The sequence below is a fragment of the Hyla sarda genome, chromosome 6 (genome assembly GCF_029499605.1).
Source record: "Hyla sarda isolate aHylSar1 chromosome 6, aHylSar1.hap1, whole genome shotgun sequence".
In the NCBI taxonomy this organism is placed as follows: Eukaryota; Metazoa; Chordata; class Amphibia; order Anura; family Hylidae; genus Hyla; species Hyla sarda.
In genome coordinates, this window is record NC_079194.1 from 74,255,840 (window position 1) to 74,276,609 (window position 20,770).

The following is a 20,770-nucleotide window of genomic DNA, read 5'->3' on the forward strand; positions in this document are numbered from 1 at the left end:
ACTATATAAATAGCAAAAAGGTCAAAAATGAAAGTGTTGGCCCTTTAAAAAATGATGAGGAAGAAATTATAAACGTGGATCAGGAAAAAGCAAATATATTAAACAAATTCTTCTCCACTGTATTCACCGAGGAAAATGAAATGCCAGGTGAAATACAGCAAGATAAGGTAAACTCCCCTGTACAGATCACCTGTCTAACCCAGGAAGAAGTACAGTGCCACCTAAAAAAAAATCTAAATAGACAATGTAAAAATAGATAATGTAATAGACAAGACCCCTATTTTTAATATTCAGGGACTGTTCCCCAGGACTGGCGCATGGCAAATGTGGTGCCAATATTTAAAGGGGTCAAAAGGTGACCCCGGGAATTATAGACCTGTCCATTTAACCTCCATTGAATGCAAATTGTTTAGAAAAAAGAAGGATTAGGGGCGACCTAATAACTATGTATAAATATATCAGGGGCCCGTACAGAGATCTCTCCCATGATCTATTTATACTCAGGACTGTATCTATAACAAGGGGCATCCTCTACGTCTAGAGGAAAGAAGGTTTCTAAACCAGCACAGACAGGGGTTCTTTACTGTAAGAGCAGTGAGATGGTGGAATTCTCCGCCTCTGAAGGTAATAACGGCCAAAAAAGGAGCGGAACATCCAGAAAAGGGGCATCCCGGGACACCGGAACGATAGGCCCGGAAACTGGAGGTTCCTGGGTCACCTTGAAGATAGACACGGAAGAATAAACTGCCAAAAAAGGTGCAGAAGACCCTGAAATGGAGCATCCCGGAACACCGGAGCAGCTGACATGGGAAAAAGGAGGTTCCCGAGTCTGCTGGAAGACTTACACCTGAAGGGTAAGGAAACCAAAAATATGCGATACACTCCGGGTGACAAATTTCCGTGTCAAGACAAGAATTAGTGCGGCACGCCACCTGCGTCCCAGGATAGTGTTCAAGACAAGGAGACCAACTGCTCCTGGGCCCCAGCGGTCCAAGCGGACCAAAGCAAACTGAAGCAACAACCCGTCAGGACTGGAACGGAGGTGGAAACAAAAGGGAACCCAGCTGGGACATGCAGGCTCTGAACACAGAAAGGTTACTCCAGAAGACCGTGGCATCAGTGTAGTGCAGGGAAGGAGAAACACACACTACGAGGGAGTGTGCGCCGAGGGGGAAGGAGAGCAATGGCAGGACCAAAACGACAGATGGTGGCTAGACCGGCTGTCATCGAGCCATACATGATTGACTAAACCCCCCTACAGAGGAGAGTGCCATGGCTGCATGAACAGCAGTAGATAACCAAGAAACAGGAAGAGAGCCAGGCTGCAATAGTGGGCAGTACGCATACAGGCCGACAGTGCAAAGCTCTTCCGAATGCTTTCAGCGAAAAACAAGGGCCCAGCCAGACACCCCACCTATATAGTGGGAAGAGAGAGATGGCTCCATATCGGCAGTAGAAAGTGCCCAGCAAAATAATCCCCCTAGTGGAGGGGAAAACAGGGGCAGTCGGGATGAAAATCGGGCACTGACCATGCCAAACCCCGATTCCCATACCTCTATGGAAGGGACATTGTCACGTGTGCCAGGCACTGTAGGAGCAGGGGAATGCCACCCTACAGCAACGGGACAAAGTACTGGGCGGACGTAGCCCCCAGGAACTCAGAGAACATATCGAAGAGCCAAGTTGTGTCCCCAGAGGAATCGGAATCCTGGACACTGGCTGGGCAAGATGCAAAGACGTGACTATAAATGGAAGGAAGAAGCACACACACACAGCAACCAACAGCGTTGAGAGGAATACCCCAACAGGGTGAAAACCTTGGGCTCAATGGGCGCCAACGGAGCCAGTCTGGTCATGTGTAAGGCAATAGAGCAAGCGCCTGAGCCACCCTACACAGGAATCCAGGAAGATACCTGGAGGCCTAGGGGGAGCGCTGAACTGATGACGCCCCACCAGGCCCAATGCCAGAACAGATGTGTTCTACCGTCGCAGACCCGTGGACACCAAACTACAGGAAGGCCCAAGGCACACCCCACCGACAGAAGGAAGGTAGGCACTACACATGCAGAGGGACACGGACATGGAGACTTCATGACAGTAGTATGGCACCATGACTGCAAACACGAAAGAAACCGCAGACATCCAAACGTCAATCAGCAAGGAAGACAGGCTCAGCACCCAACAGTGTGTCACAACCATGCCCCTAGCAGCCAACGTGGAACAGAGAGTGCTGCTGTTGCTGTGAAAGGCCATGGAACCTGTACAAAAACATCTACATGCCATCTCCTAATGGTGCCACACACAAGAACTGCTGCCGCAGATGCAAGAGATGAAGGAGGTATATGGGACAGGAAACAAGCAGACACAGTCTGATTAGTATAACAGGAGCAATGAACCCACAGGGACACACTGTGTGGAACTTCACATGGAAAGAAAGTCACCGGGCTGCGGGAGCGTCAGGAAAGGGGGAGGTGATCTGGTGGATTAGAAACCATGGAGACACAGTCTGGCTATATGGCATAGGGACCATGGCCACACAGGGTCCCGTATTCAGAGCCACACATTGAAAGAAGCAACCAGCCCTCAGCTGTGAGAGTGGCAGGTATGTAGAGAGGGACCTGATAAAGCAGGGAACCCTGCGGACCAGTATGTGGTGCATTGTATAACACCCATGCAGCAACATGGGTTGACTCACTCTGAGCTACACCTCGGCAGTGGGTTTCAGAGTGGAAAATGTATGGTAGTTGACCTGACGTAGCAGCAAATCATGCAGACAACCGTCTGGCTGACTGGTATAGGATTCTTGAACGCACAGGATCACTCCTTCGAACCCTTCCACAGAAAGTAGGGTACTGGAGTGCGGCTGAGCTAACGGCCATCTGGCGGTGCTGGAGACCCAGCAGACGAAGTCTGGCTGACTGGCATCAGTCCCGTGTAACTGCAGGGACCCACATCCAGATTCCTCACACCAGCAGTGAGGTACGGAAACCTGGCCATGCCCGCGGCAGCCCTGAGATGGGAGAACGATGGCGGCGGAAACCGTGCAGACAACAGTCTGGCTGAAGAACATTTCCAGGTGCTGGCAAAAAGGGTGCGACAACCAGATCACTGTGCCCCTCTGATGCATGTGGGAGTGATGGGAGGCCTAGGAGCCATGGAAAGTATCCCCGTTGCCCTGAGAACGGGGGAGGCGGAGAAGCTGTGAATAGTATCCCCTTCAATCCGTATAGGGTTCATAGGACACGCTGGGTCACTCCTTTGTACACCTCAGACATCAAAGAGGTACCGGAACTCCAGCTGCAGATACATCAGCTATGTGATGAGTGACTGTGCGGAAACCACACAGACCACTGTCTGGCTTACTGGTATGGGTCCATAGTATACAATAGGGCACTCCATCGGACACCTCGCACTAGTAGTGGGGTACCAGAACTCCATCCGCAGATACATAAGCTGTGTGATGAATGACAGGCGGCAGAGACAAGTCACGGAGACCACTGTCTGGCTTACTGGTATGGGTCCATAGTAGACAACGGGTCACTCCTGTGGATACTTCGCACTAGCAATGGAATACCGGAATCCAGCCGGGGATGCGGCAATTGCGAGATGAATGACAGGCGAGACTACTGTCTGGCATATTGATATCAGGTCCAGTACCTGCCCACGCAATGACACTTCCACGCCTGCTAAGCTGTCAAACGGCCCTGAGCCAGGGGACAAGAGCGAGCCGGCTGTAGGAGCTCCCGCCGGGCTGCTGCTACGGGAGCAGCTAACAAAGCCACTCTGTCAACAGAGTGCCACCAAGCCCCCCGCAGTGGGGGAGGAGCGGTGCTGGGAGAAGCACCAAGGTAAACCCTTGCAGTGCGCGGACCTGGAGAAGAGGCGCATCCTGACCTCCCGGTTCGCGCACTGGCTCAGGGGGAGAAGAAGGGCGGAGCTACATACCGTCATTGCCCCCAGGACTCCCGCCAGCTGAACACCCCAGGAGCGCAGACCCGGGTGAGTGGCATATATGCTGGCATATGCTAGGAGCTAGGGGAGAGCCGGCATGCAGGTGGCTCCGGCGCTGGCTAAGAGCGCAAAGCTGTAGCAAGAGAAATGCTCGTGGCTCCCAGCAAAAAGGGGACCGCGAGAAAATAGAAACTTGCTGAGAGCTGGGGATGCAGCAGAAGCTGCATGAATAAAATAGCAGTGTTAACCCCTCACTGCCCAGACCCCCACCCTAGTCACCATAAGCAGCCCCAGAAACAGGGCTACTACTGCTCGTTCGTCGAGGGGTGAGGGGGGGGGGGGGCATACTCACCTAAGTTGCCACATACTCACTCCTTGACGGCTTCAGCCACCATTAGGCCACGCTGCATCATACCAGGCTAAGATAGCGAGGCAAGCAGGGGACCCGGACCCAGGGTACAACCTCCAGGCGCTGGCCGTTAGCGATAAAGGATTGACAGCCCATACTCTTATGTTCCTTGCCCCTTTGTCGCATATGGGGGAACAGGTAGGGAAACAAAAGGGCGATAAGAACCTAACTAAACAGCCCTTTCTAGAAAATAATTTTAAAAAAGAGCCGGTCTGGTGAGCTCCCAGACCTGTGTCTTGCCCTCTACTGAAACTAGCTAAAAATGATTACCTCACTTCCAGTGGGCGGGTATATCCTGCTAGGGAGGAGACAACTTTTTTCCTAGTGTCAGCACCTCCTAGTGGCAAGAGCATATACCCATCAGTATAGGTGTCCCCCAACGAAGAGCGACTGAGAAATATGAGTTTATCCTTTTTTAAGCAAAGATGTCTAATTCTGCCTTCACTTGGTCATTATTGACTGTTGAGTAGAAAGACTTATAAATTTCTCTTATTTTTTGGCCCATGCACAGATCTGTATGTAGATTTCTCATGAAAAAAAATCTGCTTCAAGTAACACACTACAATACACAATGCATTAGAAAATTCACAAGGATTGAAAGGCATGCAGTGGATCTTTAAATAGCAGTTGCAAAGTGCTCTGAGATTTGACACCCATATTATTCTGAGGAATACAATCTGCTGTAAAAAGTGCACATAAATTGAAATACTGCTACACAAACCTTTTTCAAAGACATGCTCTAATGGGGACGTCCGTTGTGGGTGTGCTAAATGGAATTTAGGCCAGAAGCATTTATCTACTTATAGGTAATAAACCACCATTCCCATTACTGATAGGGGTCCCCCATTCTACACACAAGATCGCAGCTAGGAGGAGAGGGAATGGCGCGGTGGTGAAGCATGTTCCATACCAAGCCATTCAAAGTTTACGACACATTCATTATTAGGACCCGCAATACTAATTGGGCATTGAAAAGTGTGTAGTTGCATCAGAAATAAAAACTTACTTTATAATATGTCTTTGCATTCTGGAAGAGTAACTGGAAATCTGCTGTCAGAACGGTGACATCTTCATACTCATCCATCTTTAACTTCTGCTGGATTTTCATTAGATCAATGGGCTGGGAAATAATATTATAATAATCCGGCTGGTTCCTGTTGGCAAGATCACATTTAAAAGGTTAAATAACAAAACTCATCATAAAGTAATAAGTAGTACAAACTATGGCCCAGATTTATCAACCGGTTTGAGGCAAAAACAGTCTGATTCCCCATGACAACCAATCACAGCTCAGCTTTCATTTCTGAAATTGCACAGGTAAAAAAAAGAAAGCCGATACGTGACAAGTTGCTATGGGCAAATCAGACCGTTTTTGTCTTTTGGTCTCTGACAAATTGATAAATCAGGGCAAATATTTTTAAATGTGCCGAAAAGGAATTGCGGTGAAGCTAGAGTCGGAACACAGATAGTTTGAAAGAGAAATATTCTTATTCACAGTTCTCTCTACAAACCATATCTACATAGTGATAACCGCACTAGAACATGTGTTACAAACAACCAACTTCTGTCCACTTACACACTACATCAGTGTTTCCCAACCAGGGTGCTTTCAGCTGTTGCAAATCTACAACTCCCAGCATGTCCGGACAGCCTTCGGCTGTCCGGGCATCCTGGAAGTTGTAGTTTTGCAACAGCTGGAGGCACCCTAATTGGGAAACACTGCACTACATAATAAAAATGAATGTAACAGATAAATGTTAATAGTTAAAACAAAGTTAAAACTAATCTCTGCAACCCAAGCCACCATTCAAGATTTAGGCTGGGTTCACACCATGCTTTTGCGATACAGTTCCCGTATCAGGTTTTTGATTAAAAAAACGGATTCCTCAAAACCTGACTAAACTATCAAAACGTGTGTACAATTTTTAATCCTTATACGGTTTGAAAAATGATGTCCGGTTGCATTTGTTTTTTAAGAAACGTAAGTTTTTTTTTTTACTTTTCATTCCATTATGAATAAAGTTTCACTTGTTTGATTGAAATTCCAAGAAAAAAATTGTGCAAAGTCAAAAACTGTATTGTGAAAACAGGATGGAACCGTACGTACATACGGTTCCCATTGACTCCCATGTTAAAAAAATATATATACATTTCAATACGGGTTTTCACCCAGACCAAAAAAAACATGGTAGTCTATGGTTTTGGGTACGGGAAAAAAACAGACAGAACCCATACAAGGATGCATAACGGACACAACCTGATGCACCTTTTGGCATACGGTTTTCAAATTGAAAACTTATACGGGAACTGTATTGCAAAAACTTGGTGTGAACTAGGGATCTCCCGATATCGTTTTTTTAGGGCCGCTACCGATAATCTGTGGAGGTTAGGGCCGATAATTTATACCGATATTCCGGTATAAATTATTGGCTATTTATCCCCCTGCGACACTGCTGCAGATTATTGATTTAAAGGGGGCGCTTTAAATCAATGAACTGCAGCACCTTTTGCGGTGCCATAGACCGTCGCCGCCACCCGCTTCTCTCCCCGTGCCTGTCCGGGGGTCCTCCTGAGTCCTATCACCGACACCCCACCGCTCCGCGGCCCCTACCGCCCCACGTTGCACCCCCCACGGCACCGCCCCGGCCCAATTGCCTCCCCCATCCCCGGTTTTATAGTTACCTGTTCCTGGGGGACCACTCTACAACTGGCTCTGGTGGAGTCCTCCTGAGCTGTCACTGTGCGCACTGACGGTGACGTCGCGTCGCTCGTCATTGCGCACAGCGTAATGCAGGACGCAGCAGGAGCAAGAAGTAGCATGGACCCCGGGAACAGATAATTATAAAACCGGGGATGGGGGAGGCAATGGGGCCGGGGCGGTGCGGTGGGGGGTGCGACGCGGTGCGGTCGCGGTGTGGGGGGCGGGGCATTATCGGATTATCAGCAAGGTAATTGCCGATACCGATAATGCCCAAAATCGTGATTATCGGCCGATAATATCGGCCAAACCGATAATCGGTCGATCCCTAGTGTGAACCCAACCTTAGGTGCACAAAGAAATAGTCATCACATCCAGATACATTCTGTATCCAAAGAAAGTGATTAATGTGTCGAGTTTTATCTGCACTGAGAAAAAAAAATCATCCAAAAATAAATCAGCATCTTCTTTCTTCTCATGGATGCCACATAGAAGAGCTACAGATTAGTCCCATTGCTGCAGAACACGCATTAAAAAAATAAGTGTCAGCAGCAGGTACTCCAGTGAATTACACATTGGATTTGCCATAGCAATCCTAATATGCAAACATACCAGCTCACTAGGTACCTAACAATCCCAGGGAGCATAACAACATGTCTATATCTGGCAATGTTCCTTACCTGCGTTTTGGCGCCCTAATAAAAAGCTCACAGAGAATGCGACCTTGTTCATCTTTGTAGTCCCTGACTGTGTTATAGAGCTCGTGGCAGACGGCGATCTGAGGAAGACACAGAGGACACAAACATAAGAAACAATATTTTGGAGATTTGTTTTCACTTTATTTTTAATAAAGTTATATCATATGAAGTTAAATAATTTTGCAACATGTCTTTATTTAAAAGAAAAAAAATACATTTCAGTTTAATCTGCTTTTAAAGGGGTACTCCGGTGGAGTTTATATTAACTGGTGCCAGAAATGTAAACAGATTTGTAAATTACTTCTATTTAAAAATCTTAATTCTCCCAGTACTTATCAGCTGCTGTATACTACAAAGGAAGTTCATTTCTTTTTGAATTTCTTTTCTTTCTGACCACAGTGCTCTCTGCTGACACCTCTGTCTGTGTCAGGAACTGTCCAGAGCAGGAGCAAATCCCCATAGCAAACCTATCCTGCTCTGGACAGTTCCTGACATGGACAGAGGTGTCAGCAGAGAGCACTGTGGTCAGACAGAAAAGAAAACCAAAAAGAAAAGAACTTCCTCTGTATTATACAGCAGCTGATAAGTACTGGAAGGATTTAGATTTTTAAATACAAGTAATTTACAAATCTGTTCAACTTTCTGGCACCAGTTGATTTATAAAAAAATATGTTTTCCACTGGAGTACCCCTTTAAAAACATTGTGTGGCAGCAGTACTAGCTGACACAGGGCATGGTTGCTATTTCCCTGGTCCCCACTCACACATTGCTGGCTCTACAACGCACACAGCGCTAGTGACAGAGAGACTCCCTCTAGTGTGTTGTTTATTCTACTGCATTTTAGTTGGGCAGCAGAAGATACATTAAACTCTGTCACTAGCGCTGTGTACACCACTGCAGCCTTTAGCAAAGCGAGCAGAAAATACTAGATGCCAAAACAATCCTTGCTCGCTCTGTTGGGGCTGCAGTGTACAGTGACCCCTCGACCTACGATGGCCCCGACATACGATCATTTCAAGATACGATGGCCTCTCAGAGGCCATCGCATGTTGAAGGCAGCATCAACATACGATGCTTCTGTATGTCGGGGCCATCGCATAAACAGCTATCCGGCAGCGCTGACTGCTTCAGCTACCGCCAGGTAACCGTTTACGGTGCCCCGTGTGATCCGCTGATGATCACTTACCTGTCCTCGGGGCTCCGGCGTGTCCTCTTCGGGATCCTCTGCATCGTCGGCGCTCTCCATCGACGTCATCACTTCGCTGGCTGCGCACGCCGTCCCGTCATCAAATAGGAGCGGCGTGCCTAGCGATGTGATGGCGGCGACGGAGAGCGAGAATGTCGGGGAAGCAGAGGTCTTGCTGGAGCGTCGGGGACACGGCGACTTCCTCTAACTTCCTCTAACAGTGGTCTACAACCTGCGGTCCTCCAGATGTTGCAAAACTACAACACTCAGCATGCTCGGACAGCCAACGGCTGTCCGGGCATGCTGGGTGTTGTAGTTTTGCAACATCTGGAGGTCCGCAGGTTGTAGACCACTGTCCTATACTTTACATTGCACGGATCCCTCAACATACGATGGTTTCAACAAACAATGGTCCGTTTGGAACGGATTACCATCGTATGTTGAGGGACCACTGTATTCAGCGCTATTGACAGAGAGCCTTTCCACAGTATATGGCATTTTCTATTGCCCAGCTAAGATGCATTAGAATATACAATACACCAGGGAAGGTTTTCTGTCACTCCCGCTGTGTACTACAGATGAGTGAGCAGGGACCAGGGCATGAGTAGCCATGCAGTTCCTGACACAGATGTTGGTGACAGTAAAGAGGGCTGTGACGGCTCTTAGTGCCGCCACACAACATCTTAAAGCAGAGTAAACAAAAATTATATATATATTTTTTTTAAATAGAGTTATATTACAAAAATATATAAACTTTATTAAAACAATGAATTAAAGGAACTCTGTCAGCCTGTTAACCCACACTAAACCCAATACACTAGGTGTGGGTGAACAGGAGTCCAACAAGGGGTCACTTACTTAAATATGTCCAGTACGTGCTGAGATATGTCCCCCCCCAGAATATCCTCGGTTAAGTTCCTTTGTGACTCCATTTCACTAGGATGTGGAGTAACAGAAAATGAATACGTAAACTGAGCCGGCGAAGCCCCGCCCCCTGTGCGCAATTCAGTAAATTCAGCAGTGGATCTTCTGGGGGACATGTCTCATGACCTACAGGATATATTTAAGTAAGTGACCCCTTGTTGGACTCCTGTTCACCCACATTATAACCATTATAACCCAGTGTATTGGGTTTAGTGTGGGTGAACAGGCTGACAGTTGCCCTTTAAAAATATTTTTAATCTATGCAATTCCCCTTTGAAATACTCGTGCCCCTTCATCATCCCAAGGCCTCGGCAGAAACTTACCGGATCTACATTTGGCACAGTAGCAAGTCTCCTCCGTTTCCTGCCGGAGTTTGGGGTACTTGTGGTATGTGGGGAGTCATCAAAGTCTCCACCACTGACACTGCTGGATGGGGACGTGGCCCTGCGCCTCTTAGAGCTCATGGGTTCTGGATTGTCCTGCAAAAAAGAACAAAGTTACGTGAGATCAGAGGAACAAGTCAAAATGAAGAAAACAATGTGACATGATAGATAATGAAAATGCTCTCCATTAGTTTGTTCTCTTAAAGAGGACAGTAGGTCATCCTGATCCTGTACATGTAATCTGTATGAACCAATGTTGTATGTTCTCTTAGAATTCACTTTATGTACTTGGAGTGATTGCAAAGTTCAAGTACCGTATATGCCGGCGTATAAGACGACCCCCAACTTTTACAGTTAAAATATAGAGTTTGGGATATACTTGCCGTATAAGACTACCCCTCCTACTGCGATGTACAGTACCTTATAGTTCCCCCACATTAGATAGGCAGCATGTTCCCCCACATCAGGTCAGCAGCTCCCACACAATAGTAGGCAGCTCCCCCACATTAGGTCGGCAGCTCCCCCACATCAGGTCGGCAGCTCCCCCACATCAGGTCGGCAGCTCCCCCCCCCACAATAGGAGGCAGCTCCCTCCCCCACAATAGGAGGCAGCTCCCTCCCCCACAATAGGAGGCAGCTCCCTCCCCCACAATAGGAGGCAGCTCCCTCCCCCACAATAGTAGGCAGCTCCCTCCCCCACAATAGTAGGCAGCTCCCTCCCCCACAATAGGAGGCAGCTCCCTCCCCCACAATAGGAGGCAGCTCCCTCCCCCACAATAGGAGGCAGCTCCCTCCCCCACAATAGTAGGCAGCTCCCTCCCCCACAATAGTAGGCAGCTCCCTCCCCCACAATAGTAGGCAGCTCCCTCCCCCACAATAGTAGGCAGCTCCCTCCCCCACAATAGTAGGCAGCTCCCTCCCCCACAATAGTAGGCAGCTCCCTCCCCCACAATAGTAGGCAGCTCCCTCCCCCACAATAGTAGGCAGCTCCCTCCCCCACAATAGTAGGCAGCTCCCTCCCCCACAATAGTAGGCAGCTCCCTCCCCCACAATAGTAGGCAGCTCCCTCCCCCACAATAGTAGGCAGCTCCCTCCCCCACAATAGTAGGCAGCTCCCTCCCCCACAATAGTAGGCAGCTCCCTCCCCCACAATAGTAGGCAGCTCCCTCCCCCACAATAGTAGGCAGCTCCCTCCCCCACAATAGTAGGCAGCTCCCCCCACAGACATACAACTTCCAGCCATATAGAGTGTATGGCTGGAGGCTGTATGTCTGTGTACTGCCCCCCACAGTGTTCCAGTCACTGCTCCTCCGGCCCGGGGTCACAATCTACTGCTATGGCCTATGGACCATAGCAGCAGTCCCGGGACCGGAGGAGCGGTGATCGGAACACTGTAGATGACGCGCCGCCGGTCACTCACCAGGCCCCGGCCGCGCTCGTCCTCCTCCGGTCCTCCTGCGCCTATATAGTTATACGCACAGGACGTCACTGACGTCCTGTGCGTACAACCATAGAGCGGTGGAGAAGCGCAGAAGGACCGGAGGAGGACACGCGGCGGGCGGGGAATGGTAAGTGACCTGCGGACATCCTTAAGTCCCGAAAAGATTTTTCGGGACACAGGGATGTCCGGCATAGGAATACTTATGATTATCGGGCCGGCTCCTGGGTGCGGCTGCAGGCGGGGGCCGGCCAGAGCATGTAAAAACTAATTGTATACTAAAAACCAGGGTGCCTCCAGCTGTTGTGAAACTACAATTACCAGCATGCCCGGCCAGCCTTTGCCGGTTCGGGCATGCTGGGAGTTGTAGTTTCACAAAAGCTGGAGGCACCCTGGTTTTTTAAGTATACAGTTATTAGTTTGTACATGCTCTGGCCGGCCCCCGCATGCAGCCGCACACAGGAGCCGGCCCGATAATCATAAGTATTCCTATGCCGGACCCCAATTCCCGGCGTATAAGACGACCCCCAACTTTTCAGAATAAAATTCGGGGTTAAAAAGTCGTCTTATACGCCGGGATATACGGTACTTTTCATTTACAGCAGGGGGCGGGTCCCTTTCTGTGATAACCACTCCCCCATCCTCTCTGTTCTGGGAGCAGTAACCCTTTCCTTTCTGGTTTTATGCTATTCACAAACACACACACACGCTGGGTGCCTACATCTTTTGCAAAACTACAGCTCCCAGAATGCCAACACATCCTTTTGAGTTGTAGTTAAGCAACAGCTGGAGGCATATGATTGTTGTCCCTCTGTATCACACACATTTCATATATTCACTGATATACACACATACAAATATGTCCACACACACATACATACATACATGCAGGGACACTTACTTTTTAAACAAAAAAATCCTCTTCTCACCAGCTGCAGAGTGTTCCTGCCCCTCTCCCCCTTCTCTTCACACGACCTATTGGTTTTGCATGCTTTACAATATATCAAAAGTTTTTATATCTGACAGTGCCCATTTCAGGCGACAGTGGGGCACATTCTGATTGGTTGCTAGAGGCAATTGCTCCATTTTTCCCTTGCAGAGATTTCGATTTTTCTCCACCAATAGGTCTGAAGCATAAAATGGTAAAACGTGCCAGGTCACCGCACTCACTTTTCATTGTAAATGGAAGCAGGAACTTGATGCCATCACAGGAAAGTCTAAAATAAACCAGTAAAACAAAAATCTACCAACACTTTCATTAAAGTTCTTTGCCTTATTGCCAAGAATGGTAAATGGATGCCAGTAAGGCTGCATTCACATCACGGTTGGGGCATACAGTAGTCGGATCTGGTGGGAGAATTTAAAAACGAGAAAGCGCCGCATGCCTGCTGTACCAGGACCGTGCCCCATGCATTTCAATGAGCTGGATGGGTAATTTTTGGACCGTATCAGTTTTTGTTGCCAGACTGAAATATGTGGACTCCTGCAGTTTCAGTCCAGCAATAAAAACACGTTCAATCCACAAATTTGCTGAGCTGACTCCATTTGGCTCATTGAAATGAACGGGGTACGGCAACAGCCGGTATCCAATTTCTCCTGGCGAATCCGGCTGCCAAATGCCCCAATCGTGATATGAATGAAGCCTTACCTCCTGGACCACAGGCACAGCTCAGATCCCGAAACACTGGACCTCTCAGAAAGCAAAGGGCACCAACACTCAGTGATAAGTCTCTGACTCAATAACACACCAGACTATGCTATCAAGTCCTGTTCAAATAGCATATACTAGCAAAAACAACCCGAACTCTGTCACTAGGTGACTCCTGAAACCACATTGGCAGGATGCGGTCGGATACATGAAGCTTAACTAGTCAGGTTCCCGTACAGGAGATCAGGGGAGATCCCAGCAATCAGACCCCCTTCCCCTCAGTCATTGGTTACGACTTCTCTCTCCAGGGATCTTCTGGACCATGAGAAAAATATAAATCAAACAAACAGGGAACACATTGGAAGATCTCCTGTAATAAGAAGCCAAGTGGACTGGAGAGCATGAAGATCTTTACTATCATGAATGCATCAATGGTGTAAGTGCTGGAGAGCCGGAGTCATCAATGTTACTCTATTATACAGTCATGGACGAAAATGTTGGCACCCCTGAAATTTTTCAAGAAAATAAAGTATTTCTCACAGAAAAGGATTGCAGTAACACATGTTTTGCTGTACACATGTTTATTTCCTTTGTGTGTATTGGAACTAAACCAAAAAATGGAGGAAAAAAAGCAAATTGGACATAGTGTCACACCAAACTCCAAAAACGGTCTGGACAAAATTATTGGCACCCTTTCAAAATTGTGGATAAATAAGATTGTTTCAAGCATGTGATGCTCCTTCAAACTCACCTGGGGCAAGTAACAGGTGTGGGCAATATAAAAAAAAAAAAATCACACCTGAAAGCAGATAAAAAGGAGAGAAGTTCACTTCGTCTTTGCATTGTGTGTCTGTGTGCCACACTAAGCATGGACAATAGAAAGAGGAGAAGAGAATTGTGTGAGGACTTGAGAACCAAAATTGTGGAACAATATCAACAATCTCAAGGTTACAAGTCCATCTCCAGAGACCTAGATTTGCCTTTAAATGAAAAGAAACACTATGGCAGGAGACCCAGGAGGACCCCACTGCTGGCACAGAGACATAAAAAAGCAAGACCACATTTTACCAAAATGAACTTGAGTAAGCTAAAATCCTTCTGGGAAAAAGTTTTGTGGACAAATGAGACCAAAATAGAGCTTTTTGGTAAAGCACATCATTCTACTGTTTAACGAAAACGGAATGAGGCCTATAAAGAAAAGAACACAGAATCTATAGTGAAATATGGTGGAGGTTCAATGATGTTTTGGGGTTATTTTGCTGCCTCTGGCACTGGGTGCCTTGAATGTGTGCAAGGCATCATGAAATCTGAGGATTACCAACGGATTTTGGGTCACACTGTACAGCCCAGGGTCAGAAAGCTGGGTTTGCATCTGAGATCTTGGGTCTTCCAGGAGGACAATGACCCCAAACATATGTAAAAAAGCCCCCAGAAATGGATGGCAACAAAGCGCTGGAGAGTTCTGAAGTGTCAGCAATGAGTCCAGATCTAAATCCCATTGGACACCTGTGGAGAGATCTTAAAATTGTTGTTGGGAAAAGGCGCCTTCCAATAAGAGAGACCTGGAGCAGTTTGTAAAGAAAGAGTGATCCAACATTCCGGCTGAGAGGTGTAAGAAGCTTATTGATGGTTATAGGAAGCGAGTGATTTCAGTTATTTTTTCCAAAGGGTGTGCAACCAAATATTAAGTTAAGGGTGCCAATAATTTTGTCCAGCCCATTTTTGGAGTTTGGTGACATTATGTCCAATTTGCTTTTTTTCCTCCCTTTTTTGGTTTAGTCTCAATAGACACAAAGGGAATAAACATGTGTATAGCAAAACGTGTTACTGCAATCCTTTTCTGTGAGAAATACTTCATTTTCTAGAAAAGTTTAAAGAGGTGCCAACATTTACGGCCATGACTGCAAACAGTATCTCCCATAAGTGAGTCCACCCCTCACATTATATATACAGTATCTCCCATAAGTGAGTCCACCCCTCACATTATATATACAGTATCTCCCATAAGTGACTCCACCCCTCACATTATATATAAAGTATCTCCCATAAGTGACTCCACCCCTCACATTATATATACAGTATCTCCCATAAGTGAGTCCACCCCTCACATTATATACAGTATCTCCCATAAGTGAGTCCACCCCTCACATTATATATACAGTATCTCCCATAAGTGATTCCACCCCTCACATTATATATACAGTATCTCCCATAAGTGAGTCCACCCCTCACATTATATACAGTATCTCCCATAAGTGAGTCCACCCCTCACATTATATATACAGTATCTCCCATAAGTGAGTCCACCCCTCACATTATATACAGTATATCCCATAAGTGAGTCCACCCCTCACATTATATATACAGTATCTCCCATAAGTGATTCCACCCCTCACATTATATATACAGTATCTCCCATAAGTGATTCCACCCCTCACATTATATATACAGTATCTCCCATAAGTGAGTCCACCCCTCACATTATATACAGTATCTCCCATAAGTGAGTCCACCCCTCACATTATATATACAGTATCTCCCATAAGTGACTCCACCCCTCACATTATATATACAGTATATCCCATAAGTGACTCCACCCCTCACATTATATATACAGTATCTCCCATAAGTGACTCCACCCCTCACATTATATATACAGTATATCCCATAAGTGAGTCCACCCCTCACATTATATACAGTATATCCCATAAGTGACTCCACCCCTCACATTATATATACAGTATCTCCCATAAGTGATTCCACCCCTCACATTATATATACAGTATCTCAAATAAGTGATTCCACCCCTCACATTATATATACAGTATCTCCCATAAGTGAGTCCACCCCTCACATTATATATACATTATCTCCCATAAGTGAGTCCACCCCTCACATTATATACAGTATCTCCCATAAGTGACTCCACCCCTCACATTATATATACAGTATCTCCCATAAGTGACTCCACCCCTCACATTATATATACAGTATCTCCCATAAGTGACTCCACCCCTCACATTATATATACAGTATATCCTATAAGTGAGTCCACCCCTCACATTATATATACAGTATCTCCCATAAGTGACTCCACCCCTCACATTAGATATACAGTATCTCCCATAAGTGAGTCCACCCCTCACATTATATATACAGTATCTCCCATAAGTGACTCTACCCCTCACATTATATATACAGTATCTCCCATAAGTGAGTCCACCCCTCACATTATATACAGTATCTCCCATAAGTGACTCCACCCCTCACATTATATATACAGTATCTCCCATAAGTGAGTCCACCCCTCACATTATATATACAGTATTTCCCATAAGTGACTCCACCCCTCACATTATATATACAGTATCTCCCATAAGTAAGTCCACCCCTCACATTATATATACAGTATCTCCCATAAGTGAGTCCACCCCTCACATTATATATACAGTATCTCCCATAAGTGAGTCCACCCCTCACATTATATATACAGTATCTCCCATAAGTGAGTCCATCCCTCACATTATATATACAGTATCTCCCATAAGTGAGTCCACCCCTCACATTATATATACAGTATTTCCCATAAGTGACTCCACCCCTCACATTATATACAGTATCTCCCATAAGTAAGTCCACCCCTCACATTATATATACAGTATCTCCCATAAGTGAGTCCACCCCTCACATTATATACAGTATCTCCCATAAGTGAGTCCACCCCTCACATTATATACAGTATCTCCCATAAGTAAGTCCACCCCTCACATTATATATACAGTATCTCCCATAAGTGAGTCCACCCCTCACATTATATACAGTATCTCCCATAAGTAAGTCCACCCCTCACATTATATACAGTATCTCCCATAAGTGATTCCACCCCTCACATTATATATACAGTATCTCCCATAAGTGAGTCCACCCCTCACATTATATATACAGTATCTCCCATAAGTGAGTCCATCCCTCACATTATATATACAGTATATCCCATAAGTGAGTCCACCCCTCACATTATATATACAGTATCTCCCATAAGTGAGTCCACCCCTCACATTATATATACAGTATCTCCCATAAGTGACTCCACCCCTCACATTATATATACAGTATCCCCATAAGTGAGTCCACCCCTCACATTATATATACAGTATCTCCCATAAGTGACTCCACCCCTCACATTATATATACAGTATCTCCCATAAGTGACTCCACCCCTCACATTATATATACAGTATCTCCCATAAGTGAGTCCACCCCTCACATTATATATACAGTATCTCCCATAAGTAAGTCCACCCCTCACATATATACAGTATATTCCATAAGTGAGTCCACCCCTCACATTATATATATACAGTATATCCCATAAGTGAGTCCACCCCTCACATTATATATACAGTATTTCCCATAAATGAGTCCACCCCTCACATAATATACAGTATCTCCCATAAGTGACTCCTCCCCTCACATTATATATACAGTATCTCCCATAAGTGAGTCCACCCCTCACATTATATACAGTATCTCCCATAAGTGAGTCCACCCCTCACATTATATATACAGTATCTCCCATAAGTGAGTCCACCCCTCACATTATATATACAGTATCTCCCATAAGTGACTCCACCCCTCACATTATATATACAGTATCTCCCATAAGTGACTCCACCCCTCACATTATATATACAGTATCTCCCATAAGTGACTCCACCCCTCACATTATATATACAGTATCTCCCATAAGTGACTCCACCCCTCACATTATATATACAGTATCTCCCATAAGTGAGTCCACCCCTCACATTATATACAATATCTCCCATAAGTGAGTCCACCCCTCACATTATATATACAGTATCTCCCATAAGTGAGTCCACCCCTCACATTATATATACAGTATATCCCATAAGTAAGTCCACCCCTCACATTATATATACAGTATATCCCATAAGTAAGTCCACCCCTCACATTATATACAATATCTCCCATAAGTGAGTCCACTCCTCACATTATATATACAGTATCTCCCATAAATGACTCCACCCCTCACATTATATATACAGTATCTCCCATAAGTGAGTCCACCCCTCACATTATATATACAGTATTTCCCATAAGTGACTCCACCCCTCACATTATATATACAGTATCTCCCATAAGTGAGTCCACCCCTCACATTATATATACAGTATCTCCCATAAGTGAGTCCACCCCTCACATTATATATACAGTATATCCCATAAGTGACTCCACCCCTCACATTATATACAGTATCTCCCATAAGTGAGTCCACCCCTCACATTATATATACAGTATCTCCATAAGTGAGTCCACCCCTCACATTATATATACAGTATCTCCCATAAGTGACTCCACCCCTCACATTATATACAGTATCTCCCATAAGTGACTCCACCCCTCACATTATATATACAGTATCTCCCATAAGTGAGTCCACCCCTCACATTATATACAGTATCTCCCATAATTGAGTCCTCCCCTCACATTATATACAGTATATCCCATAAGTGACTCCACCCCTCACATTATATATACAGTATCTACCATAAATGAGTCCACCCCTCACATTATATATACAGTATTTCCCTTAAGTGAGTCCACCCCTCACATTATATACAGTATCTCCCATAAGTGACTCCACCCCTCACATTATATATACAGTATCTCCCATAAGTGACTCCACCCCTCACATTATATACAGTATCTCCCATAATTGAGTCCACCCCTCACATTATATACAGTATATTCCATAATTGAGTCCACCCCTCACATTATATACAGTATCTCCCATAAGTGAGTCCACCCCTCACATTATATACAGTATATTCCATAATTGAGTCCACCCCTCACATTATATACAGTATCTCCCATAATTGAGTCCACCCCTCACATTATATACAGTATCTCCCATAAGTGAGTCCACCCCTCACATTATATATACAGTATCTCTCATAAGTGACTCTACCCCTCACATTATATACAGTATCTCCTATAAGTGAGTCCACCCCTCACATTATATATACAGTATCTCCCATAAGTGACTCCACCCCTCACATTATATACAGTATATTCCATAATTGAGTCCACCCCTCACATTATATACAGTATCTCCCATAATTGAGTCCACCCCTCACATTATATACAGTATATTCCATAATTGAGTCCACCCCTCACATTATATACAGTATCTCCCATAAGTGAGTCCACCCCTCACATTATATATACAGTATCTCTCATAAGTGACTCTACCCCTCACATTATATACAGTATCTCCTATAAGTGAGTCCACCCCTCACATTATATATACAGTATCTCCCATAAGTGACTCCACCCCTCACATTATATACAGTATCTCCCATAAGTGAGTCCACCCCTCACATTATATACAGTATCTCCCATAAGTGAGTCCACCCCTCACATTATATATATAGTATCTCCCATAAGTGAGTCCACCCCTCACATTATATATACAGTATCTCCCATAAGTGAGTCCACCCCTCACATTATATACAGTATATCCCATAAGTGAGTCCACCCCTCACATTATATATACAGTATATCCCATAAATGAGTCCACCCCTCACATTATATATACAGTATCTCCCATAAGTGAGTCCACCCCTCACATTATATATACAGTATCTCCCATAAGTGAGTCCACCCCTCACATTATATACAGTATCTCCCATAAGTGAGTCCACCCCTCACATTATATACAGTATCTCCCATAAGTGAGTCCACCCCTCACATTATATACAGTATCTCCCATAAGTGACTCCACCCCTCACATTATATACAGTATATACCATAAGTGAGTCCATCCCTCACATTATATATACAGTATCTCCCATAAGTGAGTCCACCCCTCACATTATATACAATATCTCCCATAAGTGAGTCCACTCCTCACATTATATACAGTATCTCCCATAAGTGAGTCCACCCCTCACATTATATATACAGTATCTCCCATAAGTGAGTCCACCCCTCACATTATATATACAGTATATCCCATAAGTGAGTCCACCCCTCACATTATATATACAGTATCTCCCATAAGTGAGTCCACTTCTCACATTATATACAGTATATTCCATAAGTGAGTCCACCCCCCACATTATACACAGTATCTCCCATAAGTGAGTCCACCCCTCACATTATATACAGTATCTCCCATAATTGAGTCCTCCCCTCACATTATATACAGTATATCCCATAAGTGACTCCACCCCTCACATTATATATACAGTATCTACCATAAATGAGTCCACCCCTCACATTATATATACAGTATTTCCCATAAGTGAGTCCACCCCTCACATTATATACAGTATCTCCCATAAGTGACTCCACCCCTCACATTATATATACAGTATCTCCCATAAGTGACTCCACCCCTCACATTATA

The 20,770-nt window shown here is 45.4% G+C and overlaps 1 protein-coding gene across 13 annotated transcripts in view; it reads right to left on the reverse strand.

Moving 5' to 3' along the window:
- Positions 1 to 20,770, reverse strand: part of PBRM1 (polybromo 1) — a 123,988-nt gene that overhangs the window by 89,718 nt on the left and 13,500 nt on the right. For all 13 annotated transcript variants that reach the window (XM_056524151.1, XM_056524150.1, XM_056524157.1 and 10 more), the window contains exons 2-4: positions 10,190 to 10,345; positions 7,739 to 7,836; positions 5,367 to 5,514 (exon numbers count right to left, since the gene is read on the reverse strand). In XM_056524151.1, the coding sequence (XP_056380126.1) occupies positions 5,367 to 5,514; positions 7,739 to 7,836; positions 10,190 to 10,330 (387 nt within the window). In that variant the 5' untranslated portion in view covers positions 10,331 to 10,345. The remainder of the gene's footprint in view (positions 1 to 5,366; positions 5,515 to 7,738; positions 7,837 to 10,189; positions 10,346 to 20,770) is intronic.